Below are 26,308 nucleotides of genomic sequence, written 5' to 3'. Positions count from 1 at the left end.
GTCCAAATCGGCTAGCACGAGAAAATCAGGGTGTAACAAATTGATCATACAAGAAACCTAACATACAGCCAATGTCGACCTTTAGCTAGCAATGGAAAAGAGTCGTTTGAATGCATATGGTTGATCATGCAATTTTTTAAAAATGGCACCTTGTCGATAGACGAGAATGAAACATGTTGGATTTTACAAGACATGTTATAAACAAACATATATATTCGTATAAGAGCGTTGCTAAATAGTATGAAGAGATACAAAAATTTGACGAAGGGGTGTTAATACTTCATTGGTTGATTTTTAAGTTTTAAAAAATAAACAATTCAATATTTTATGGAAATCATGGTGTTTAAATTGCTTTAACACTTGAATCTTTTCATAACTTGGCCATATAAAAAGTTAAGAAGCTAACTAAGCAAGAAACACATACAATATAACTTGCCATCACAATCAAGTGTGAGGCTAATCATAAAAACCAGACTAAACATCAATCTAAATTCTTCAATCAACTTGCTAATTAAGTTGCGATCACATTGTAAACTTTTTCTTCGCACAACAAATTAAAATTTACAATGAGCAGAAATTTTATTTTATTTAATTAACTCCTTTAATATGGTTATTTTAAAATTAATTCTGCCAAAATTTAAAACAAACTAAAAAAAAACTAGGACTTGTTTGAATGTATTTTTATTATTAATCTTTTTTTGTACAATAATACGATATGTTTTTCAAAAAGAAAAAAAAGTTGCTTGATTAATTAAAAAATGATTTTTTTTTCAACTAACTCGTGCACTACCCCCACTTCATAAATAATCGTATATAATTATTTACCCAACTCATCCCCAGGCACGGAGAGAAATAATCGGGGAAAAGTGTAAAAGGGAGTCAGTTTTAGCAATTGACACCTAAAGATGTTATTATATTCTGAAAACGAATTGGCAAAATAATTAAATAATAAATAAATAAAAGCTAGCACATCCACCCTTAGGTAGCCATCTCCATTCCTTCCACCAAATGTCCAAATGCAATAAAGAATTCAGAGGCAATGAGAACAAATACTAGGTAACCCTCAAAAGTCTTGTTAATAAAAAACTATATACCAATATTTATTTAATGGGCCCAGAAATGATAGCAAATTTAGACATAATATACGGAGGCTAAAAGCTAAAATTGAAGACACTTAATAATAATTCCCTACAAAGTTAAGGTTCATAGAGCACACCGACATCACTTACCACGAACTTGTTAGAAATTTGATGGGGAAGCAAACTACCGAATCATTTAAATGGAGAACTTTGAGAAGAAAAGCAATGATTTAATGCAACAGTGGAATTGCATACTTTTGGGGTATGACAATGCCATAATAAACTGGTTTAAATGGTTGTGGCCACTGTTATGGTACGATAAAAACACTGTTACACTGTTCCACTTAAAATGAGATAGTATCCGAAGAATGGTAGAGGTACTCATATATTCCCTTAGTCACTGCACTTATTCCATGTACTACTAATTGGAAAAATAATAGAAAACAAAAAGAAACGAAAAGCATGGAGATTATATAAAGATGATGCATAGCATAATTTTTTTATTCTGTATAACTAGACAACATTTTAATGTACAGTTTATAAAGTATGATTTAAATTGAGGTTTGAACCTGTGAAGATCATGCATAAGGCAATGGGCCGAGTATTGGACATAATGTTAGATGGTAAAATAAAATAAAATTTTCTACACAGAAAATACTGTGTAGGCTAATCATTAGTACGGTACATCATTAACTTAAAACTATTCTAAAGCAACGTCATAAGATAATCATTCTTAGACCCATTTTAAGAAATGTAGAAAATATATTAATAACATGAGTCATTCTGTTCATGAATTGACTTTTTATCTACTGATTCCATAGTAACTACAAGCTGCAAGCAGAAGTACATTTTTCTTTCAATTATGTTTATGGGCAGTTGAGCAAAAGCTTAAATGGTTAATTAATACTTTGCATGATTTTCCTAAAATAATTGCTTTGCTTTGGTTTCGCTTTTTGCTTGCAGCTTTAGTTTTACTTAAAGATGGAAATGTAAAGCGTAATCTTACGAAATGACATTCCCGCGTGCAAGTGAAATATATATAAGTGGGTCATCTAGACCTGCTTTATGCACAGTTAACTGGATTCCTTGATTAAGATTTTGTTTAATAATTAAGAACAATAACAGTTATATAACATTTAATAAGAGTATCTTTAACAATGCAATTGATGAGAGTTGCAAAATGCAATACTCCTCCATAACAATTATATACTTTTATTATTTTTAATAAATTTTTCTTCAATCCAAAAACAGTATAACACTATAAAGTTTTTTAAATGAACTTCACAATCTATTTCTAAAAAAGTATTTTAATTATAAATGAGAACTAAAAAACAGAAGGCAATTACTACATTAAGCAAATTTCTTAAGTACCTTTTTAAAGTTATTTTTTTTTTATTTTTATGATATTTTTATGGTTCCTACAGTGTTAATTCAATGTAAGAAGTTAATATATAATTTTGTTCCAATGGTAAAAAACTTTAAAAACTCAAATTTTTAAATTTTTTTATTTTTACTTAATTATGATATTATTATGTGTCAGATAAATATTTTTTTTTATTACTAAAAAATAATTTATTGTAATTTTTTTATAAAAAATATAAATATTATATTTTAAAAAATTCTCATTATCACATAAATTTACTCAAATAATTAAAAAAATTATAAAAAATAGTTTCTTCACTTAAGTTTATAGTCTTACATAAAATAAGAGGCAACTCCCATTGGAGAGTTACCCTTACTCTTACGTAAATAACATAAATTACACGACACTACTTGATTCAATACAAACAAAATCAAATTCTCAAAAGATATTTATAAATTATAAGATTTTTTTTTATCTCTATCTCTTTTCCCATTCTTGAAACAATGTAGTTTACTTTTTTTTTTCATTAGTGTCTCCACTCTCAAGTAAATCATCTTCACACTTGTGAGAACTACGATAATTAATTTTTTTAGTTTCTTTAAATAAATATCACATATTATCTCTTCATATTATTATTTTTTATTTTATCCTTTCTTATATAGTTAAATTTTTTTATTGATATACAATAATTGCATTGAAATTATATCCTATGATCTCATCTAAATACCAAAACCTACCATTTAGGCCGAACATTACCTCATCAATATAAAGACGATTATATCAAAGCATTACTTAGATGTTAGAATAGAATTAGTAAATTTTAACTGAGTAAGTTGAATAAGTTATTTTTTAATTTTTATGTATCAAACAAACAAACAAAAAAATGCGAGAATAGAAGAGTGAAATGGGACGAGCTGCCTCCAACTCCTGGTGTGACAGACGGGGTTGCATTAAAGCATGCATTACGGGCCTGTGAATTAATCTAAGGCCATAGTAGATGATGGTCCACCTCAAGTATAGGCCCCAACTTTCTGATATCATAAATTGCTATTAAGTTTTAGTGACACCGCACCGCCAGGCCCTAAACACCGGCCTAGATATATGTTTTTTCAACCTTGAGAACGACTTCAAAGACTGCCAAATCATCTCTTGCCATAAGGCACAAACATTATTCATTTAATTAACAAAAAAATTGAACTGATTAGAAGCTTCAGCCAAACGTGTAGGAGGGGAAATAAAGGAAAAAAATAAATGGGTTAGTAGAGTGTGTAATGATTAATCACTGCCCCACTAGGGAAATTTTGAAGGATTCTTCTTAGTGAATGTCTCACTCTTAAATAAACATCTTTTTGACGTTGTGAAGTAATTATATTCAGATTATAATTAATTGTAAAGGGTCTTGGTGCTTCTACACGTCAGTCTCACGAACACTTTCTATGTTCTTGGACTAACGGCCTATTTGGATAAATTTCTTTAGAAGCATTTTTAAAAGAAGAAAATAAGAAGAAAAAAGATGAGATGAGTTTTTTCATAAGCAAAAATAAACTCTCCATGAGTTAATTTTTAGAAGCTCATCAATATAATTTTTCTAAAAGATGAGATGACATCTACAAATTAGCTAATGAAAAACTCATTTTAACTAATGGAGAATCTCATTTCATTTTTTTCTTCTTATTTTCTTCTTCTAAAAGTGCTTCTAGAGAAACTTACACCCAAACAGGCCCTAAGTTTATGAAAGTTCATATGATATTTGCATGTTCTAGAAAATTAGGAAATGATTGTTTTACTTTGAGGCTTGCACTCTGTTCTCCATTATTCATATGTCAGGAGATAGCTGTAGAGCAAGAAAAGACCTATCTTACCATTGGAATTTGGAGAACGTGGGTTTTCTTTCAACTCTGATCGATGAGGTCTTTGGCGTAGAGAATTTAGACATTAATGGAGAATAGAAGTGTGAGCTAAAATAATTCATGCGACAGGATAAAAATATTGTTGTAGAAAATGTCAAATGTGTTATATGAATTATATAACTCAATTGATCCTCTAAAAAAAAAAACCTCAATTGATACGTTGCAGAAAAACTACATAATATGTACCTATAATAACTTCTACAAATATTAGATTTTATCAATTTAACCATGGCATTAAAAGTTTTCACGAATTAAATTAATTAGTTTATGAAATATCATCTTTTCTAAAGAAAAAAAGTTTATGAAACATATTATGTAAAAACTAATTAATACTTCAGATTATATTTTAACCTGTAAAATATAAGGAACTTTTTATGATTAAATTATATAACTACACATTTGTAGATTATAAAAAAAAAAAGATACAAATGATCATTAGGATAATATCACATAATTTAATAGTTAAATTGATAAAAATTCAACATTTACAAAAAAAAAGCTCTTAAAAATATTATTTCAACAAGTTTGACGTTTGTCAACTAACTGATCTTGCATCAACCAAAGTTTAAAAGATCCGGGAGTTCCTACAATTTTATACATTAAAAATGGGATGATGAAATTAGACGTTTTATTCTATGATTATACAAGTAACACTGACAAGCCGTGAAGTTGAGATATTTCTTATATCAGTTATTTCTAAGTCAGTGTCACTTGAATACAATTAAGTGATATTAACTTAAGTCGTAAAGTTGAGATATTTCGTTGAAAAATTTAATTTCAATTTTCAAATATTAATTTGAGTGAAAATTTAAGATGTGTATTCTAAATGGTACGTAGTAAAATGCATCTTAATTATAATGTTAGCTCTTGATATTTCTCATCAACCAAATCGCCAGCCTCAAAGCACAATATAGTTCAGTGGATTCCTCCTCCACATGGGATTCAAATGCTTAATGGATTAATGGATATGCAGGTTTTCGTGGTATGACAAAAAAATACTACTGCTGAACTGCATGCCATATATAAGGGTCTTAACTATATTAGTCTTGTGGAATTATGAATCTTATCTATGAATATCTGACTCAGACAGCATAATTAATTTGCAGTTTATTCCCCAGGGAGTGGAACAACCTCACCCTAATGCTCCTTTGATGGATATGATTCAGTCTTATACATGTAAGAATTGATCTCTCACTTTTCACCACACATTAAGAGAGGGTAACCATATGCATGTAGCTGACTGCATAGCTAAGTATGAAACATATATCTGAAGACAGCCTCTGGATCGTGTTTGATGCTTGCCCCCTTAGTTTATTCGTGTTAGATATAGTTGTTCTGTATTTTCTGCCTTTTGTTTGCTTTGTTTTAACTTTCTTAAGCATAAAAAAATAAAAATAATGAGAAGGCTGGTGGAGAGATGGGACAAATATTGAAGTTTACTAAATCATATTCATAAATAGCACTATTATAAAAAGATTCCCTTATGAAGAGAAAAGATGTCGTACATAGTGAGAAGGGGTTGTGTAATAGTCAGGATTTTCTCATGTTTATTTGGAAAACTTGTAATCATATTTGAGATAGTAAATTTTTATTGAAATGTTCTTGGAGACATGGACAAGAGGGATTGAATTCATGTTTTTTGTTATTTTTATTTGTGAATGCTATCCTTTCATCCTCAGATCTTTTCCCTAATAATAGGCTACGATTACAGAAAATATTCACCTATTAAATTATCCTTTTTATGAATGACTACCTATTAATCTAATCTTATTTCTTAAACAAATTAAATATGGTCCTTTATAAACAAAACATTTACTACTTTATTTCTTTTAAAAATCCCATTTGATAGTATTATCAAGAATAACAAGCAATTGTGATAAGAGATGAGCTGATCAATGAATATATAGCATTAGTTTATAAAATAAATTTAATCTTCACAATATATAATGCGAAATTGTAGAATTTGTAGTTTAAAAATAAATCTTGAGAAAATATTAAGTGAAATAATAGGAAAAGGTAAATAAAAGAAGAAGCAAAATTATTTGAAAATGTTGTGTTATGCTCCAAGGAATGACTTTTGTGTGCTTAGAGTTGATTTAGCTTGTAATGTGCTTAGAGCTGATTTTGCTGGTATTTCTTTTTCCTAGAGGATTCTTGTTCCTCTGTATTATTCACACACACAAAAAAAACTGAAGAAATACTATTCAGTATATACTATGCAAATTTCCATAGCACACTGAAACATCAAACAAGGTAGAGTGCACAACGAACGGTCAATGCACCAATCACCGATAGCATCTATAATTTAAATCAGCATGTAAGCTCATAAAATTGAACAACTGCATAACAAAAATATACCCTTTCCACTACATAACAAAATAAATCCCTTCCACTGCACAGAAGCTGCAGAATAAATCAAATCCATTGCATAACAAAATAAATCCTTTCCAAAACATACCAGTTGCAATTTCCTGTATCTTTCACCTACTACCTCAAGCTTAACACCATCTACTAAAACACTTCAAAACAAGCTCATGGATTGTGAAACTGATAGGAACAGAGGACACAATCCTTGTTTCGAGGACAAGGAAAACCTCCTTACTCTAATGTATACTACTGAAATTCTTCTCTGCTTTATTCATTCCTTAACTTTCCTTTTATACACTCCTTCATATTACATTTCTAACAGATTATTTAACAACAAACCAGTAACAAACTGGTAGTGGACCTAACAACCTCTATATGGTTGTGACTAACTACTATGGCAGTGCTCTTCCTAAGCTGAACCAGCGTGGTGCTCCTCTTGGCCTACTGCTGCATCTTCTTCCTAACAGAAACCCGCGCCTAGAAATAATCCACTGCCAAGAGTACAACTTCAAATATTTCAACCATTTCCCCCTCCCCAAGGATGTTGAAAACATAAGAAAATTTTGGGCCAACCATATTGATCAAACAATAGAAAACTATACAACTAGCCACTTGATTCTATTAGCCAAATCACAATTAAACAATCCCTAACTTTGACAGAAATTAACTTGAACATTATTATGTAATACTGAACTAATGTCCCACTAGCTCAAGCATTCAACTCACCTTTGAAAAAAAATTTGCAATCAAAATACAAGTGTAGCGTTGACTTCCTTAAGGCAACCTTTACACATGACTTCATTGGTTGGAATAATACCTCTATATGGTTAGTTCTTAAGGGAGGGGATGTGGTCTTGAGCTAGCTTCCAAATACAAGATTCGAATACAGCCTAAGTTTTGATGCTAGGACCTTATATGCCAATTTAACTGAGTAAATGTATCTATGCAATAAATAAATGATTAACATGAAACTATATAAAATGAACCCAAATTTAACAATTGATTGACACCGGCTTCATATATTCGAGTTTATTACATGGAAAATATTCTTATTATACATGGCTTCAGTAAAGTTTCACAAAATACAATGACAAAAGGTCTCCATAAGATTCAAGACTTGATATGGCCATCCTAAATCATTCTCTGAATCGTGTCAATGAAATTGACCATAATTTCAAGACTATAATCATCTGAAAGAAAGAAGCACCAGATCAAAGTCTCAGATTTCAGACACATTGTGTGCACAAAACAAAACCAATATTCAAATACGTCCTGACAACAGTCATAGTTAACAAAATTACTAATTAAAGGAGAAGATACCACTAACCAAGTTTGGGGACTGTATGCCCTCTAGGGTGGTGAATCACAACAGGATCTTGGAATGCTTCCAACAAAGCAATGCTCTCTGCCTTCATGAAATCCTTCTCTCCTTCACCACATAACACAGACAAAGTCTATTAATTAGTTCAATTATATAATAACAATATAGAAGATCCAATGGAAAATTTGATGAAGCAAAGAATCATAAGGGACTTGGGTTTGTTGAAACTACCTATAAAGTGAAGGGACGGGCAATCAATTGGTTTTGAAAATGCATTGGAAGCCAGTTTAGGCATTCCAAACCTGTTTTCACCAAACTTGGCTCCTGATATCTCAATCAGGAACTTGATCTTGTCCACCTTCCCAAGTGCCACACCCTTTAGTCATCACTCACTTTAATCAAATCAAACTTATTTAACTTTAGCCTCCTTGCAAACTTATAACATTAATGTTATGATTGGATTAAAGTTAGGAAAGTACTCTGGCAAATTCTAATGTACAATTACAAGTTCCAATACACAAAAAGGAAGGAGGAATGATTTTTTACATTGAGGGTAAAAGTACTTTTGAGTTTTTCTAACTAAAATCTAAAAAGGGTCAACTTGCTATCTATAAAGGGAAAGTTTAAACAGCAAAATACGATGAGTTTCTGTTTTAGTACCTGCGCTTGCATTCCTGGCAATGCAGCCGCTAAAATTGCTCCCTAAGAGACAAGACAATTAACATTCCTGATTTGTCAAAATTGGAAAAACAGAACATACAAAAACTTCATTAAGAAAATATCATAACCGCACAGCCCGCACCTGAGAGAAGCTAAGGAAACCATCAAAAGGACCATTTTTTAGCATGTAATCTTCAATGTATGCTAAACATTCTTCAAAGTTGGTATACTCAGTGAACTCCTGCACACAAATAAATAAAAGTTAATTAGCACCATATGATTATGATTAACATTGAGTAATTGTCCTTACAATACAACCTCATTGGCTTGGAACCATTCAAAATAAGGAGGGTCAAAAATGCCTTCAACATCAGATCTTCCCTGTGCAGGAAACGGGCCATCGAGGAACACAAGGTCCAGCTTTTGCAAGACAGGTTCAGGCCATCTTAAGACTAATTGCTTGAGGATTTCACCACTGGTCCTGAATCCATGGAGGCACAGGATTCTGACTTTTCTCTGGCTTTCGTGATCTTCCATAACGCACAATCTTGACTGCAGATTGAAACAGTGGTTTTTAATGAATTTTAGTGGCTATTTCTTTGGGCTACCAAAACTACTACCAGTTGTTTAATGAAGTAGTTGAGTAATCACTCCATATGTCAGAATAAGTTCAGGCAAAAATTAAAAAATGTTGATTTTTTTTTTAATATAATCGTTTATTGGTATTTTATTTAATGTTTTAAAGATAAGTTTTATGTACAGTATTTTAGATATTTTGATGTTATTCTTTAAACAAAATTAAGTTATGTTTTAAAAACTTATAAAATAATGTTTATTTGTTGGAATGGTGAAGTGAAAGAGATTAGAAAATTTTAAAATGTTATTGGGAAATACATTTTAAATTAAAATGTAACCCCTAATAAGCATTATATTAGTCATTTTTTAGTCTCTTATCTTAATGGAAATTGTTTTGTAAAGTTATTTAAAGAATTGATAGTTTAATCAAGAAATTTATATTTATTATAAGGAATTAATTAAGGGAGTGTTTGTTAGACGAAATTTTTTTATTTTCCAAGGAAATCTTAGATTGAGAAACTATGATCCCATGTTTGATATTCACTTAAAAAAAAGATTATGGGAAAATTATAATTCTTGAGAATCAATCTTAACTCACTTTCTACTAAAAATATTTTTAAGGAGGAAAGTAGGAATTCAACTTTTTGGAGTAAACAAGAAGTGTTAGTTACACATTTTACACATTTTCAAAAATCATGATTCTCGAGTATGTGTAACACCTCATTTTTTGTAAAATAAATTAAAAAATATTTTATTTAAAAATAAATTAAGTTTTAGAAAAATAATGAGATTTTTGTAATTAAATAAATAAGGAAAAATAGTTTTATTAATTAAAATAATAGTTTTAAGGTAAATAAAATAAGGAAAAATAGTTTTATTTATGCATTTGATAAAGAGTAAAATAAAGTTTATTTTATAAAATAAAAAAATAAAGAAAAATAGATTAAATAATAGGCTGAAAGTACCCTAACTACAAATAGAGATATAATGCTCTCTTTCTCTCAAATCTGTTTTCCCTTCCCACTCTTCCAAAACCCTATCTTTTTTTAGTATACACTCAAATTTGTCCCATAAAACTACAATCTCAGACTCGTTAACCATTGGATCATCATGAAATTTTAACACTAAGTTTGAAAAATATTTTAGCACATCTCCACCATTGGGATTTTCATAATAATGTCTATGGAAGAAGAAATTCACTTCGCACGAAGATAATGAAATTGAGGCTCTAATCCCTTCTCTTCTCTAACGTTTGGAAACCTTAGCAGAACAATTAGAGGAAAAATTTGAGAAATCTTAGGAAAACCTAAAGATATTGTTATTGCTGCCAGACTACACACGTGAGTCATTGGATCGTCATGAAATTTTAACACCAAGTTTAAAACACATTTTAGCACATCCCCACTGTTGGGATTTTTGTAATAATGACTGTGGAGGGAGAAATTCTCCCCGCACACAGACAATGAATTGAGGCTCCAATCCCTTCTCCTCTCTAACGCTTAGAAACCCTAGCAGAGCAATCAGAAGAAAAGTTTGAGGAATCTAAGGGAAATGCTAGAGATGTTGTTATCGCTGTCAGATTATACATGTGAGTCCGCTTAGAGGTAAGAGATGAATTTATTGTAATTAGGGTTAGAATAAACATGTGTAGGAATCCTTAGAGGATCAAATTGAGATTTATTTTAGGATGTTTAATGTATTGTGATTCTTCTTTTATGATTATAATTACAAGATTGTTGTGTTTGATGAGTCAATTGATATGCTGATGTGAATTGGTTGATAAAATTGAACACTCTTGGTGTTTTCATATTTTTTACTTATGATTTTGATTCCTTTGATTTTGATATGATTATGTGAAATTGTTTGAGGGGTTTAATCATATGAACATAACATATTAATATTATTATTGTGTGAAGTGTATATAATGCATGAGGTGTGATAACGTGTTGTCTTGGGATTATGGAAGTGTGATGAACTATGTGTAAGTGACCACTTGAATATATGTTAAATTGTGAGATCACACATGTGTATTGAGATGTTGTGTGCATTGAGTTGTGAGCTATAAACCGTACAATCACACGACTGTAAGACCCCTTTAAAGGTAACGAGTTAATGCGCGACGAATATTCTGATGGAATCCACTATGAGAACCTGACGAGTTTAATCACTTTGAGGTGCGACAAGTTAAAAATATTTTGAGAACAATTGAAGAGTCGTGTATTTTGTACAGTTCATAGATAAAATTTGCATGCTAAAATGTTTTCTGGGTTGGAAACGAATTAGGAGGGCAAGTCCCTGACAGACTCTTCGAAGTGTAGGTCTTAAGGATAAATACACTCAATTTGAATGTTCCTTAAAGCCTATGTTGATCTCATATGATTGGAGTGCTCTCGCAAAACAGAGTAACCCTGACTGGTGTCCCTATGATTTTACCTAGTGAGAGTGACTTGACTTACCAATATGTGGTTTATTTTGTCATGTACTCCTAGGCACCCGACGAGATTTTTCACTGACATGGTACCACATTGCATATAAGATTGAGTTTTAGTATATTTGTTGCATAACGCTTGTGTATTGATCGATATTGATTGGTTGAGTGATATTGTGTTTTGATCCTTGAATATGTGAATGATGTGAAAATGAATGAGATGTGCTGTGTTGAGATGTGATATTACGCAACAACTGGTGGAATGACGTGAGCTATGTTTAAGTAAGCGATATTTCATTTATATGATATGTATATCTACATGTTGTCTCGTTTCTTTCTATTAGTTAGGAATGTGATAATTCACTTCCTGTGTGTTGTTTGTGTTTGGATCTTGTAATAATCTCGAACCTTGTGTTTGTGGGAGCGGATGGTAAGATGGATGACTATGGAGAACCTCATGATAGAACACGTTGAAACACAATGCTTTGATAGGATGTAACATTGGAACATGAGTTTCTGTATTAATTACATGAAGTTCTAGACATGTAGTTTTTATCATTTTGTTTCACATATTGAGTCTTTAGTTCATTCTTTGGAGTTTTGGACGGTCTTGTTTTGAGTCAAAATGATTTTATTATTTATTTGGACAAGTTCTATTATGATGTTAGAAAAATAAATATGAATCTTTTATCTTTTTGAAATGTGTTTTAAATTTTTTAATTAATTTCACATTCCTATTCTTTTTATTATTAATACATATATATGTGGAACAAAAGATGTGATAATATAAATATGAAAAAACTTATCTCTATCAAACATGTCTAAGTAAGTTTATAGGTTCATAATAATATATGAAATATCAACTTTAATTGAATGAATGATAGTTGTATTATGAGAAAGAATGTTTTAATGAAATTAAATCCCAACATTTTTTTATCATATTTGTTAAACTAAAAAATTCTGCATATTAAGTGTTCATAAAAACTTTGCAAAAAGAGTTTTATCATTGGTGTTAATGATAGGTCGGAGATTTAAAACACTGATTATAACTTTCAAAGAGAGAGAAAGGAAAATAGTGATGAAAATGCACGAAACAATAACCATGAGATTAGGGTTCTTTGAAAGCATCAACCAGAGATCTGAGATCTCGTTCAGAAAGGAAAATAGTGATAAGAACAAAGTTCAAACCATAACAAGAAAATATAAAGAAAAATATAATTTATTTTTCAAAAATTGAATGAATTTTTGAGTTACACAAACAAAATTATGCCTATAAATAAAGGTAATGTTTTGTGAATGAAACTTTAAGATATAAAGTGCTTAGAAAGGCGTTGTGTGTCTCGTTGTTTTCTTATGCGTCTTTGGTCACTTTTAAATGGATCAACCCAGGTTTTGTCTTCAGAAATAGCTTGATTCCACCGTTCTTGGAAGATTTCAAATTCCCTTGTTGATTGTCTTCTTATCTGCTCAATCCATACGTTAATATGTAAATAGTGTTTTGCAATGCATGTTACTCTTTGGTCAATACCATAACAATTGGGTTTGAAACTAAGCTTAAAAACCTCACCTCAGTTCGCACATCAATTCCCACTCCACCTTGTTTCTACTTAGGAAATGATAGAAAATCAACAATAAACTGAATATTAGGATTATTAATGAAATAGCCAAATAGGATTGCAGACAAGAACCACAGAATGTCATTAAAACTTTACCATAGTTGTCTTTTGTAGTTTTGAAACCTGCAGAAAAAGAAACAAAATCTATTATTATCAAGCAAATGATCAACAACAAACTACTACTAAAAATGGTAGAATAATGTCTTTCACAAATGCTAAGTTAATTTTAAGAAAATTACAAAATCTAAAAAGTGTTATACTGAGATCAACAATGCATGAAATGCTCTTAATGCTTAACAATTATCAATTACATTTCCAAATCATTTAAATGTCTCAAATATTTAGTATGCATACAAAAAATGATTTTGATGTCAAGGATTAAAAGTTTTTATTAAGAAAAAAAGTAAATCTGAGGGCTAATGTTAATAAAACTATAAAAAATATGGGAATTTTCGGGAGATCAGATCAAATGGGTATATCTAATGGTTAATTAGCAACAAAATAGCAAACAACACAACTTTATTGGTGCTATAATTCAAACCAACAAATTTGTCCAGACAAATGAATACAGGGAAAAAGGAACACTTTTTTTTACATAACGAAATGATATGTAAAAAACCATGTTTGTTCTTAAGTTTAGTGTCATAAGGAATAAGGAATTTGATTCGATAAAGAAGGAGAGGTAGTGTATATAAGAGTATTTTCAAGTTACAACTATACTGAATATTGAATAATACCATGTTGGAGCACGCACTTTATATTTTTGGTTTACACTTTGCAGTGAATGAATTCCACAATGAATTCCACAATTATGAAAGGACGAGACATATACCTTTGTCATTCTGTGACCACTCCCACCCAAAGTTTGTATTCCCTTATGAAAAACATATTCGCTATCAACAACTCCCACTTTTTTAGTTCGACGTCCCTAAAAAATGACATTATTCTCACTAATGATATAATGCTGGCTAAAAAAGTCAAGGCAGAGCAACCTAAGTCCTAGTATACAAATGATTGATTGATTAAATATAAATTTAATATATCAACACATGATGCATTTAAAATTGACATGCTAATGATTTCACACGAGAATGTGCAAATATTCCATAACCTTTATCTCTTGTTGGAGGAAGTAGTAATTGCCCAATATCATATAAGCACGATTGGCTATATCAATCACTTCCAAGAACGAAAAATAGAGTTGCAAGGTAATAAGAATCTTATAGGAAGTGTCATCATTGAAAAAGAAAATAAAGAAATAAAAAAAATTACAACCACCAAAAGTGTCTAGAAAATGCATATTTCTCACCTGTGCACAATATCCTAGTTTCAAATCCAGTCCCCATCCATGGACAAGGTCATTCTGGAGAAGATACAAATGATAGTGATGAGCCAATATTGAGCACCAACATGGAGGATTATTTTCATCTATTTGTAATATATGACAAAAATGACAATTTGAATTCTAAAAATTTCATAACAAACAAGGTTAAACTTCACCAGGAAGCCCACCAAAATAAAATGCAAGTAAATCAGAACAAGTTTTCTTTTGAGCAGCTAGACGAAGGTAAACCTCATTTAAGGACACCTATTGGCAATCATTTTGGTAACTTTAAAAAACTAACACGACTATAAACAACAATAATAAATTTTTGGACAAAAAATTTAAGTTGTCCGTGGTATGTAACACACTAGTACAATTAGAAGAAACAAAAGTTTTGGATGAGTTTTAAAGGAGTTTACAACATGTCTTTGGTTAGATTTTAGATTTAATATTATATACATGCAAATAATATTACCTGTATAAGATGCCAAGTACAGTACCAGGCTGATCGAGAGAAAACCGGAGCCATACCTTCCACGAACCTACACAAGTTGAATTGAAGTTTTTGTGTCATTCACAACACAACATGCATGCCAGGATTTATCATAAATCACCACAAAGGAATTTGTCTCATTGTATTTGTTATAATGCTTTCAAAAGTAGAGAGAAGAAAAACATAGTATATTACAAGGTAGTCAACTAAACCATAACATAATCATCTTGATGGTAGATGGAAGGATGATAAACAAAAAAAAAAAAAAAAAAAAAAAAAACATCAACAAGATCCAACACAAACATCTTGAAATATTACACAACTCTAGCAGGTTCAAAGAAAGTAACAATTACCCAGTGCATGGCGGTTCCTCACTTGAATCTGAACACCTTGCACGGCGTTTGCGTCGTTCATAGACTCTCCTGCTTCAATGAAACACCGAATGTAAGTACAATAAACATTGTTTGGCAAGAACATATGGAATAGTCTAACAAAAAATCACCTATGAAATTTCTTGGTTATAGATCTAATTGTAATTCTATGATGTATCTCTGTTGAATGTGGATCAAGAGCTGGTTGAGATATCTCCAAACCTTCTTGCTTTATAATTTCAATATATCTGCAAAAAGGAAGCCTATATTGATTCATTTTTTTATTTGACGAGAAAAAACCCTGTAAAGAGGCGACTGACTAGCCTTAAAATTAGATCAGGTTTAAGAATAAAACCCCAACAAATAACCTCTTTTTTAAGATACCACCCTAGAAAAGCCAAGATTTCTTAGCAACCAAATGAAGGATAATATACATCTTATAGTGTGTTGCAGAAAATTCAGAGTCAGTTTTCATTCAGCTATCAAATCATAAAAGGGGAAAAACTAATATATAATCATGTAAACAAATAAAATTGGATTCTTTTTTCATAACATTTACACCAGTAGGTTCCTGCAAGCCTATAAAATGATAATCATTCACATCCAAGGTAGACTGCACATACATATCAAAATAACAGGAATAACAGAAAAGCAAAGAAACATCCCTTCATACCTTGATGGTGAAAAATGCTCCACCCCTAGATCCTCATCCCAAAGAAAGATAAAATCATAAATGGAGACTATATTCGGATGTAGAAATCTTTTTGCAAACCACCTGACAAAGAACTCGTGAATTAATATGTAAGTTTCAGAAAAATAAACCACCAACTGCATATATAAGTAAGTACGTATATACAAGCATATAACATTGGAAATAAATAAAAATCGTGGAAAACTATCACAATACAACTTGCAGTATGATATGCTCATAGTTACAACTTACTGAATACAGATACCATAAAAAACCATATTAAGATAGCTCAGGTATACATTTCCCAATTCATCATCTATAACTAGAAGATTCCTAATCCCCATAGTCTTGCCTAGGCATTAACATGATATTGTTATGATATACATTTTCAATATCAGTGGTGGTTCCATGCAAAGATAAAAAAAATAAAAATAAGACTTCGATTTAATAATTTGAATCTTGAGTCAAAGAGACATTTTGATTTTCAAAGTATCATTTACTGAATAAAGATATAATATGCTCCATTTATTATTATAGTTTCCTCAAATGAATTAAAGCAATCCCTATTCAATGAACATATTTCAGACAACAAAAAAAAAGACATCTAAGTGTTTGGTCGCATATACTTACCACTTTGTTTGATTCCGAGCAACAATTTGTATGACATTGCTACTCCAGTCAAGATTCCACCATCCATCAACCTCGCCGTCATAATGGAATAAAATAATTGTAAAGTTTTCTTGAAGAAACTGAAAAAAATGAAATTAGTTGAAGAATGTTAATTCAAATAATTTGAATGATCTAAGCAATCATCAAGAATACCTTTTGCACCATAACATCAACATTATGCTTTTGTTTAATACCAACTGGAACTGCCAATAAGTTACGGTTAGAGAAAACAGCCTGCAATTTCATAAACCCCAAGCAATCATTATATTGTTAACACAGGTGATGCAACAAATTCCCAAATTTAACCTATCTTTTAACAGTTTCAATAAAACTAAAATATAGAAGAATAATGCAAAATTCTAACCTTTGACCTTGAACTACTTGTCGACCATGATGGTTTTAACTCCAAATCAGAATTAGCATGAACTATACCTTGTGGCAACCCTTTCAAATTCCCAGAAGTTGTAGGATACACCTACACCAACACATAAAAAATGCATTCAAATTACAAAATCATATATTAGGCAAGAATTGTGAATCGGACAGGTTCATAACAAATTTTGAAATCAATCATTGCTGTCATTTGCTAAAACTAGTAGGGATTTTGTAAAGCATTGAAGATTAAATCTGAAAAAAAAAAAAGAATAAAAAAGCTACTTGGGCTAGTAATCTGACATCATAGTTTTACCTTTGGTTCTCCCCAGGAACTCGATTTTTTGTCAATCTGATAGTTACAAATATAAACAAATGCATGAGGGAATAAGTTAGACCACCCAGCACAAGAGTACATGTCATTTAACAATGCGTGCATTATTGACATAGTTATAGGACTCTCTGGACAAAGCAGTACTAGTTTATTATTAATAAGATGCTAAATTGTTATGCATCAATTAGCCAAACATTTAATAAATATTTTGACCCTTTGTTATGATGTACATGCAATGATATTCCAAAGAATTCAAGTGATCTCATACCTCTTCTTGGTGATATTGATACTTTGTAATTCTATACATAATGAACATTATTGTACAAAAAACTGCCAGAAAAGACAGTTGTTTTGTCTTGAAACTTGATTTTCGCTGCCCAAAAAATCTATTGTTAAAACAATGATATAACGCAGAAATCTTCAGAGCTAAAGTATATTTTACAAGAAACTCTCCTAACAAAATCCAAAGTAATGAGATTAGAAGAAAAGAGGACAAACCACATCAGACAATCCACTTTTTTTTCTCATCGGCCATCTCAATGATTTGATCGACGTCATAGCAAATTGAATCTTTCATTCAGTCCTCATCAAAAACTGCTTGCTATGAGATAAAGCATTAGAAATTTATAAGCTATTTCAACCCAATGCTTAATATATTTGTTTCTCGATAACATTGCATGATTTTGCATCAATAACAAATTTGACTGATCAACACAACAAAATTTGAAGTTACCATATTCTCTGTTATAAAGCAGAACACGAAATACACTGAAGTACACACACACATATATTGAAAAATTAAAGCAAGGATTGCCTTTGAGCTTAATTGATGAACAATACCTAAGGTCCAAAATAGAAAAACATTATTGCAAAACTGAATGACTTTCATTCATGCGTAAAACCATTTTTCCAAAAAACCAACTATATTGAACTTCATCTAGAACCAAAAGTCCTTCCTTCACAACCAAACCCCATCAGTTTTCCTCCCCATTGAAATTAAACGGAAATAAAAAAAAACAAAAAAAAAGACTAAAAATAACGCCCATTGATAATAACAGAGAAAACAAGAACTCAGTCCTCACTGACTGTTTCAGTCATATCTAACCCTCTCCACAAGTTATTTTTGGTCATTTAAAGAAGATAAAAGTTTCACTCCAAAATTAAAATACTTGACTGCTAAAACTGCTTTCTCCGTTAACAAAATTGAAGATTTTCCATGGTCTATTTACACCTGGATCTTCCCCTTGAGACCCAAAGTAGTAAAAGACAAGAACATTAGATGTTACATTCATTATCCTATGTGGGACTTGCAAGTTTGCAAGTATAGCCTCCTCTTAGCTTTTATAGATGTTGTATGTTTGGACGTGTCACTGTCAAATATGAGAGACACTGAAGCACTTAGCAATATAATGGATATCCTTTCTTGTTGTCTTTATTCCGTGTTGTATTTGCTTCGTGGTTATTATTCAAACTCTGAGGCATGAAACAGGATTGTAAAAGAACCGGTTAAAAAACCGTTAAACCGGTATAAATCTGTCAAAACCTGAGGTTCACCGGTTCTAAACGGTTCTCATAAAGTGAAAAAAAAGTACTATTGTGTGAAAGAGAACACGTTATCCAAAACTGTGTAAGTGCAATATGTACCTAGCTATCAATCAAAGTGAAAGTGAACACTCTAATGAATAGCTAAGTGAACATGTAAAAGGTAAAGTCACAAAAAGCAATGTTTTTCATACATTGCAGAGTAAAAAGATGCTCCGAAAAGTAGTGTGATTAAAATTTACTAATAAAAATGAAATACATTAACTTTATAATGTATTAAATTAAATATTATAATAAATGAGACCAGTATTGTATTAACTCTAAAAAATTGATGTATTAGCAATTATAATTTTCATATTTTCCCCTTTTAGTTGTTGGTAGATATATTATTTTGTGTTGTAGAAATTAAATATTATGTTATATTTGATTTAGTTTAATATGCAATTTTATATGTTATATGTTGTTAATGATGATATTTTAAAGAAAGTTATGACTATTATATAATTTGTTATATTAAAATTTTAAAAATATTATTTAATTATTATCAATTCAATCACAATTAAATTATTAAACTTTGAATCAATCAATATTTTTGCGATTCAATGATCGATCCAGTTTTTAAAATCTTATTTTTTTATCATGCAGGACATATAATGTGGTCTAATTTATTACTTAATAAATTATATAATATTAAAAGTATGTATCTATAATGTCCTTAGGAGAGCTGTCAATTTGGCTCAGCCTAAAGGCTGCGCCTTCCACGTTGGCCATGGCAAAAAGTCCCAGTATAAAAAGCTACCAGGCCAAAAAAGTCCACAAAGTCATGAGGTTTTTATTTATGCATGATTTTTTTAGTGAAAATTTAGGAGAAGAGATGGGGTCCAATCGAAGGCAAAAAAAGTTTTTGAGCTCTAAAAAAACTTACAAAAGTACTTAATCTACATCTTATTTTGAGTTAATTAACACTACAAGAAATTATAAAATTAGCTACAACAAAATTAATAGATTATTTTTAGTAAAATGAACCAGTTACAAAATTACAATATTGGTTATAGAATATATATATATATATATATATATATATATATATATATATATATATATATAAATTTTGCAGGGAAATATATTACTAGACATACAATATAATAGTCAAAAACTTCTAAGAAAGCATGACAGGGGAAGATATGAAGAAAAACTTACAGCTCAAGTGAAGTTATTATGTAGATTATTCTATTTAATCTTTGACTTAATGGTGTCAAAGAAAATAAACATAATATTTTTCTTTACATATATATATATATATATATATATATATATATATATATATATATAAAGCTTATACTTTTATGAAGAAAAAAATGCATAATCATAGTATAAAAATAATATATGAGAAAAAGAAATAAATTAGGGATTTTATTTAAATACATTAATAGTATAGATTATTCTTATATTATTATCTAATTATAGACTATTATGTACAGTAAAATGATTGATTTTTATAAAATAATAATATAATACTTTTATTATATAAATATAATGCACGTGAACCTTTTATATTATAATCAGACAATGTACGTATGTGTCAGTAATAAAATGTAATCAGTCTAATTTATAAGGTTTTTTTAGTTGTTAAACTAAAGTGTCCAGTGAAAAAATTGTAGGTTAAATTATTTTTATCTTCTAATTTATTTTGTAGGTTTACTTAATTTGGTCATCTTAATATTAATTTATTTTTTTTAAAAATAGTTCAAAATTATATCATTTATTTTTAAAAGGTTCAATTAGATTTTTTATTTTTTAAAATATGTTTAATTTGATTCTATTTAAAATTAATTTTAGTTTTTTTTAATTTTCAAAGCAAATTAAAGAAAAATAAAGATCAAATTGAATTCATTAAAAAAAAATAAAAGATCTAATTAAAATATTAAAAATAAAAGACGAAATTCAAATATTTTTATTAAAAAATACGGAATCTAATTCAACCTTAAAATATTTAGAGAATAAATCCAACTTAAAAGTAAATTAGATGAATAAAAAAGTAATTTATCCTAAATTATAATAATCCCGATATAGTATTTCCAGCTTGTTCCATTAATTTGTAGCTAGGCTCCAAAAAAAGTTTCCCGTGACAGACTAGCTGTGTATTCTGTCAGCCACAGCCACATAATAGGATTGGTTTCACTAGCAGTCAAAAAAATAAAGGATATTGGTTTCACTATGCAGCTGAATGACCTTATCCCTTACCTTAAGAATTACTTACATTTTATCACCAATGCATTCTATACTATACAGAGAGTACACACAAGCACCAAAAAGATATAGGTTTTGAAAGAGGTGCCTTTTCAGCTTAAAGAAACCTTCTTAAAGGCAAAAAAATTTCGCAGAAAACATAAGACCCTACACAGAGAATAAAATCATAGACAAACCCAATGTCCCGTTTCCTCGGAGTAACAAGTCAACCGACAAACAGTAACTGAGAATATTCTCAACCCAAAATCGAAAACAGTAATATATCCATTATTTCTGGCTCAAACACCACTGAACAATATCAACTTCAGAAGAAGAAAAAAATGCATTAACAAAAACGCAACTTTGAGAAAGCAATACTCATGGGGAAGAGAGAAAGGAACTTACAGAGAAGGGATTAATTGATGACTTCTACTGTCGTAGCCTGAGCAATGAGAGGAGGTTGATGGTGCTAACAAGAAACTGTTAAACTCAATAGAATAAATAAGCTAGTTATTGATTGATATAGATATTGTCACGTGAAATAAATACTCTCCTATATATGTGCTGAACCACATATGTGTTGGTTGAGTATTAGTCACGTGCCACTTCAGTGGCAGAAAAAACTAACTGATATAATATCATTTTGTGTATTTGATCACAATAATAAGAAACAAAAATAATCTCCGTTGTAACTGTTTTTTCCTTTCTTTCTCGTTCTTGAAAAAATTACATGCCTGTATGTGCGTGATTTTTTTGATGAATTCATACTCAACAGAAATGAGCTAGCCTCGGAATGCAAAGATGTGGAACTCTACAGAGAACAAATTGTAGAAAAGGAATAAAAAAAGAAAGGGTTTTGGAATCTTCAAATATTGAAACTTGTAATGCAAAGAAAGGGAACGAATGCAAAGACAACAAGAAGGCAATGTTGCCTGCAATTTACACAGGATAACGGTCTTTGGTCAGCTTCAAAGAGAGAGACTCCGTTTTCAAGTTTCAATGTTGTTATCATAAAAATTACAGAACGTATTTGGAAAAATATATTTCAAAGAATTAGATGACAACGTATTACTTCCCGATAACTATAAATTCAAGTTTCAAAAACAGGAGTATAATATATAAGCTTAAATAACTTCTTTTTTCTTTTTATTTTTAATACTTTAAAGATTTCTTTTAGTTCCGATATACTTTTAATTTCTTTTATTTTAAAAATCTCCACGTAAATAATTAATTATATTTGTTGAAGTCGTGTATAGTGAGAAAATATTTGGATTTTTTTTTGACAGAAAATTTGGATATAAGTTATGAAATTATAAATTCAAACTGTAACTTAATGTACCAAAAAAATACTAGTAGTAAATATTTATTAAATCTAAGTGTATATTAATTACTTAAACAAAGAATCATTCATTACATTTATTAAACATGAATTAGGTCAATAAAGCTATCCTTGTTGAGTTTTCGTTTCTTTATTTATCATATAGTAGCGCATTAAAATAACGGGCTGAAGATTTAAATGGGCTAAAAGTATGTAATCTTTGTCCAAAGTTCATACATATGTATAGCCCAATTATAGCTTTTGACCCGTGCCGTTTATATTTTCTTCTGGACCCCCGTTGATTATTTCTAGTTTTCCAGAATGCAATAACAAAAGGTATCTCCAAAATAAAAAATAACAAAAGATAGATTTTAGGGGGCATATTAATACTAATAATAAATTAGGGGTCGTCACGAAAAAATTTAGTAACAATTATTTAAATTTGACAACATTTTAATAAGTATTAAAAAAAATATTACTGAAGGACACATGTATGTATAATAGTGAAAGTTGTCAGCATGTATGGTAATTGTCATCATTTCTTCTCGTGAAAAAATAAGAGAAAAATTAATATTAATAACGTGTAGATTGTAGAATATATAATTGATACCGTCTTATAAAAAAATAATCCATATATTACATTTTAATATTTTTGTTAATGTTATGTTCTTGTTTATTTTATTTTAAAAAATCCATAACAAAATTGGTAATGTATTATATATATATATATATATATATATATATATATATATATATATATCGAAAGAGTGTTTATATTTAGACATCCATAAATTTTGAATATCTAGTTGATATTTTTATTTTTTTCTCTAGTTATTTTTTTTCTATCAAATCATATGACATATTATATTTATATTTTTTTATTTTTTTCTATCAAGATATTACACGGCCCATATAAGTTTCTACGCAAATTTATTGATCATATTGAAATTTTAAAATCCAATTTAAAACAAAATGTCCCATTTATCTATATATTAGAATAATAGTTTACGTTCTATCAAAAAGGTGAAATTGTATTTTCACTCATATTTTTCATAACTTATTTTAGAAAAAAAATTAAAAAAAAAAAGAGAAATAGAAAATAAGATGAATGATAGGATACAGATAAAAAAGAATATAAAAAAATATTGTAAATATTTGTTATAAGAATAGAATAATTTTAGCTAAACTGACATAAAAGAATGATTCACATCATATTTCTCTTCCTTACTGATAGTAAAAGAATTTATATTTATGTAATAAATAAATTATTCATATGGAACTATATAAAATAAACCCAGATTTAACCATCGATTGCTGCCAGCTTCATATATTTGAGTTTTTAGGTGAATTTTTTTTATTATTATATACGGTTTCTGCAGTGAAGTTTCGTAGTTTCCCAAGTATTGTAGAACGACAAAGGTCTCCATAAAGATTAAAGTCTTGAACAGGTCTTCCTAGTCTGAATTGTGTTAATGAAACCGAGCATAGTTTGAAGACCCTTATCATCTACAACCAAAAACTAAGAAGCATCAAATCAAAAATAATTCTCAGATTTCAGAGACATTGAATGCACAAAACCGATATTCAAATATTTCCTAGCAACATTCATAGTTGCTGTGAAGTGTGAACAAAATTAAGTAATAATTAATTGAATGAGGAAATGCCACTAACCAAGTCTAGGAACTGTGTGCCCTTTAGGGTGGTGAATCACCATAGGATCCTTGAATGCTTCCAACAAAGCAATGCTGTCTGGCTTCGCAAAATCCTTCTCCCCTTCATCATATAACACCAACAAAGTGTATTAATTAATCAGTTGAAGGCTTATATATCTTTCTGGTTTATCAAATGTGAGCCATGTTTCTTTTTTTACTTCTAAATTGTGATTATTTTGCATACTTAGTTTTTACTACAAATTAGAGAGACAAAAATAATCACTTTTTAAATTTTGGAAACTGGTGGACGAAAACTGTGTTGAAAGTTTAAGGATTCAAAAGATATTTAAGCTGCAATTCAATACTACTACACTAATATTAATGGAAGAAACAACACAAATTATTAAAGTTAAGTCGAAGGAAAAGTTGTTGAAACAGAGAATTATAAGGGATTTGTGTTTGTTTTTTTTAAGTACCTATAAAGTGAAGAGACGGGCAATCCATTTGTTTTGAATATGGATTAGCAGCCAGTTTAGGCATTCCGTACTTTCTTCCACCAAACTTAGCTCCTGATATCACAATCAGGAACTTGATCTTGTTCACCTTCCCAAGTGCCACACCCTATAGTCATCACTCATCACTTTAATCAAATCAAATGTACGTAAGTGCATTTTATTCTTTTACCAAAACATGGGAGCTAGAAAAGCGCCTCAAGTCATTATCTAAGAAGAAAAACTGTATCTAATAAATTGATATTTGCCAATCAAAAAAGAGGAAAACTGTAAACAATAAATAAGACAGGTTCTTAGGTTTTTTTCTCAGCACCTGTGCTTGCAATCCTAGCAATGCAGCTGCTAAAACTGCTCCCTGAAGACAATATTCCTAATTAATAAAACAGAGAAATACACAAGATTCAAAATTTTGAGTAATAATATAAGCGCATGGTTCACACCTGAGAGAAACCCAATAAACCATCAAAAGGACCATTTTTCAGCATGTAATCTTCAATGTATACTAAACATTCTTCAAAGTTGGTATACTCAGTGAAGTCCTGCACACGAATAAATAAAAAGTTAATTAGCACCATGATATGACTATGATTAACATTGATTAATTGTCCCTACAAGACAACCTCATTGGCTTGGAACCATTCATAATAAGGAGGGTCAAAAATGCCTTCAACATCAGATCTTCCCTGTGCGAGAAACTGGCCATCGAGGAATACAAAGTTCAGCTTTTGTAAGACAGGTTCAGGCCATCTTAAGACTAATTGCTTGAGAATTTCACTACTAGTCCTGAATCCATGGAGGCACAGGATTCTGAGTTTTCTCTGGCTTTCGTGATCTTCCATAACAGAGAAATTTATTTTAAAAAATAAGTAAATACTCCCTCCATATTTATTTATAAGATAAGTCAACATTTTGTTTTCTTTTATTGTAAAATTTAATAAATTTGATTTCATTTCTGTTGTGCATTAATTTATTTCCTTCTCTTATGAAGATTGAAGAAGAATGATAGACTCTCATTGATGTTAAATGATAAATTCTTAAAAAATCTTATAATGATAAACAAATTTAATGTTAATATCTAAATTAATCAATTTTCTTATAAATAAGAATGGAGGAAATATTTGTTAGAAAAAATCATTAAAAAATATTAGTAATTATTTGTAATATTAGTCTTTGATTGAAATTAATAGTTTGACTTTGGGATGTAATTATGCAATAAATATTAATTTCAATTGGAGAATAACATTAGAAATACCTAAAAATATATTCTTTTGTTCTCTTTTATAAGAAAAAACTTTAATATTTTTATTTTTTAAATATAAGGAAATCTCAATTACTTTTATTTTATTTAATGATATTATATTCAAAATATCATTCATTTAATGATATTACATTTCAGTTATTATTTTGGTATTCAATACCACATATGCATGAGTTATCGCAGACGAAGGGTCTGCAGCTTTACTTATTGGGGTTAGACTCAA

The 26,308-nt window shown here is 29.7% G+C and overlaps 3 protein-coding genes across 11 annotated transcripts; all 3 read right to left on the bottom strand.

The window, feature by feature from the left end:
- Positions 1 to 7,691: 7,691 nt before the first annotated feature.
- On the bottom strand, positions 7,692 to 9,329 carry LOC114380836 (esterase FUS5-like). 6 transcript variants are annotated; one of them, XM_028339928.1, is made up of 6 exons: positions 9,019 to 9,327; positions 8,843 to 8,941; positions 8,701 to 8,742; positions 8,272 to 8,416; positions 8,043 to 8,148; positions 7,692 to 7,909 (listed from the first exon to the last, which is right to left on the bottom strand). In XM_028339928.1, coding segments are annotated over exons 1-6 (612 nt in total). In that variant the 5' UTR covers positions 9,238 to 9,327; the 3' UTR covers positions 7,692 to 7,908. The 6 variants fall into 6 exon arrangements, 4 of the variants coding, with proteins under 4 accessions (XP_028195729.1, XP_028195721.1, XP_028195711.1 ...); XM_028339920.1 differs by having other exon boundaries at positions 8,047 to 8,148; positions 8,272 to 8,398; XM_028339910.1 differs by having other exon boundaries at positions 8,047 to 8,148; positions 9,019 to 9,325.
- Positions 9,330 to 12,905: 3,576 nt separating this feature from the next.
- LOC114380811 lies at positions 12,906 to 22,353 on the bottom strand. Of its 4 annotated transcripts, none has more exons than XM_028339881.1 (16): positions 21,751 to 22,353; positions 18,073 to 18,175; positions 17,843 to 17,947; positions 17,557 to 17,592; positions 17,233 to 17,343; positions 17,022 to 17,102; positions 16,830 to 16,900; positions 16,182 to 16,283; positions 15,640 to 15,756; positions 15,491 to 15,559; positions 15,120 to 15,186; positions 14,630 to 14,683; positions 14,153 to 14,248; positions 13,417 to 13,443; positions 13,272 to 13,307; positions 12,906 to 13,167 (listed from the first exon to the last, which is right to left on the bottom strand). In XM_028339881.1, exons 2-16 carry the CDS (start codon positions 18,130 to 18,132, stop codon positions 13,009 to 13,011), a joined length of 1,191 nt encoding a protein of 396 aa, XP_028195682.1. In that variant the 5' UTR covers positions 18,133 to 18,175; positions 21,751 to 22,353; the 3' UTR covers positions 12,906 to 13,008. The 4 variants fall into 4 exon arrangements, with proteins under 4 accessions (XP_028195682.1, XP_028195675.1, XP_028195691.1 ...); XM_028339874.1 differs by having other exon boundaries at positions 16,830 to 16,948; positions 21,751 to 22,348; XM_028339898.1 differs by having other exon boundaries at positions 13,069 to 13,167; positions 13,272 to 13,310; positions 16,830 to 16,948; positions 21,751 to 22,351.
- Positions 22,354 to 23,962: 1,609 nt separating this feature from the next.
- LOC114370427 (esterase C25G4.2-like) lies at positions 23,963 to 25,666 on the bottom strand. Its single transcript, XM_028327779.1, has 6 exons — positions 25,448 to 25,666; positions 25,268 to 25,366; positions 25,141 to 25,182; positions 24,792 to 24,936; positions 24,335 to 24,436; positions 23,963 to 24,169 (listed from the first exon to the last, which is right to left on the bottom strand). The coding sequence occupies exons 1-6, from the start codon at positions 25,664 to 25,666 to the stop codon at positions 24,096 to 24,098; spliced, it is 681 nt and encodes a 226-aa protein (XP_028183580.1). The 3' UTR covers positions 23,963 to 24,095.
- Between the last annotated feature and the right edge of the window lie 642 nt (positions 25,667 to 26,308).

This window comes from Glycine soja, chromosome 2 (genome assembly GCF_004193775.1).
Source record: "Glycine soja cultivar W05 chromosome 2, ASM419377v2, whole genome shotgun sequence".
NCBI lineage: Eukaryota > Viridiplantae > Streptophyta > Magnoliopsida > Fabales > Fabaceae > Glycine > Glycine soja.
The sequence above is the reverse complement of the archived record's forward strand: the minus strand, read 5'-3'. Positions and strand labels throughout refer to the sequence as shown.

Coding starts and splice junctions, on each gene's coding strand:
- LOC114380836 (XM_028339910.1), bottom strand. CDS start 9,237: ATGGAAGATCACGAAAGCCAGAGAAAAGTCAGAATCCTGTGCCTCCAT. Junction 8,743..8,842: donor GTTTCCTTAGCTTCTCTCAG/GTGCGGGCTGTG, acceptor CTTGTCTCTTAG/GGAGCAATTTTAGCGGCTGC. Junction 8,149..8,271: donor CCCGTCCCTTCACTTTATAG/GTAGTTTCAACA, acceptor TATGTGGTGAAG/GAGAGAAGGATTTCATGAAG.
- LOC114380811 (XM_028339874.1), bottom strand. CDS start 18,132: ATGACGTCGATCAAATCATTGAGATGGCCGATGAGAAAAAAAAGTGGA. Junction 16,949..17,021: donor TTGATGTTATGGTGCAAAAG/GTATTCTTGATG, acceptor CATTTTTTTCAG/TTTCTTCAAGAAAACTTTAC. Junction 14,684..15,119: donor GTACTTGGCATCTTATACAG/GTAATATTATTT, acceptor TATCTTCTCCAG/AATGACCTTGTCCATGGATG.
- LOC114370427 (XM_028327779.1), bottom strand. CDS start 25,666: ATGGAAGATCACGAAAGCCAGAGAAAACTCAGAATCCTGTGCCTCCAT. Junction 24,437..24,791: donor CCCGTCTCTTCACTTTATAG/GTACTTAAAAAA, acceptor TATATGATGAAG/GGGAGAAGGATTTTGCGAAG. Junction 24,170..24,334: donor GCACACAGTTCCTAGACTTG/GTTAGTGGCATT, acceptor TTTTGGTTGTAG/ATGATAAGGGTCTTCAAACT.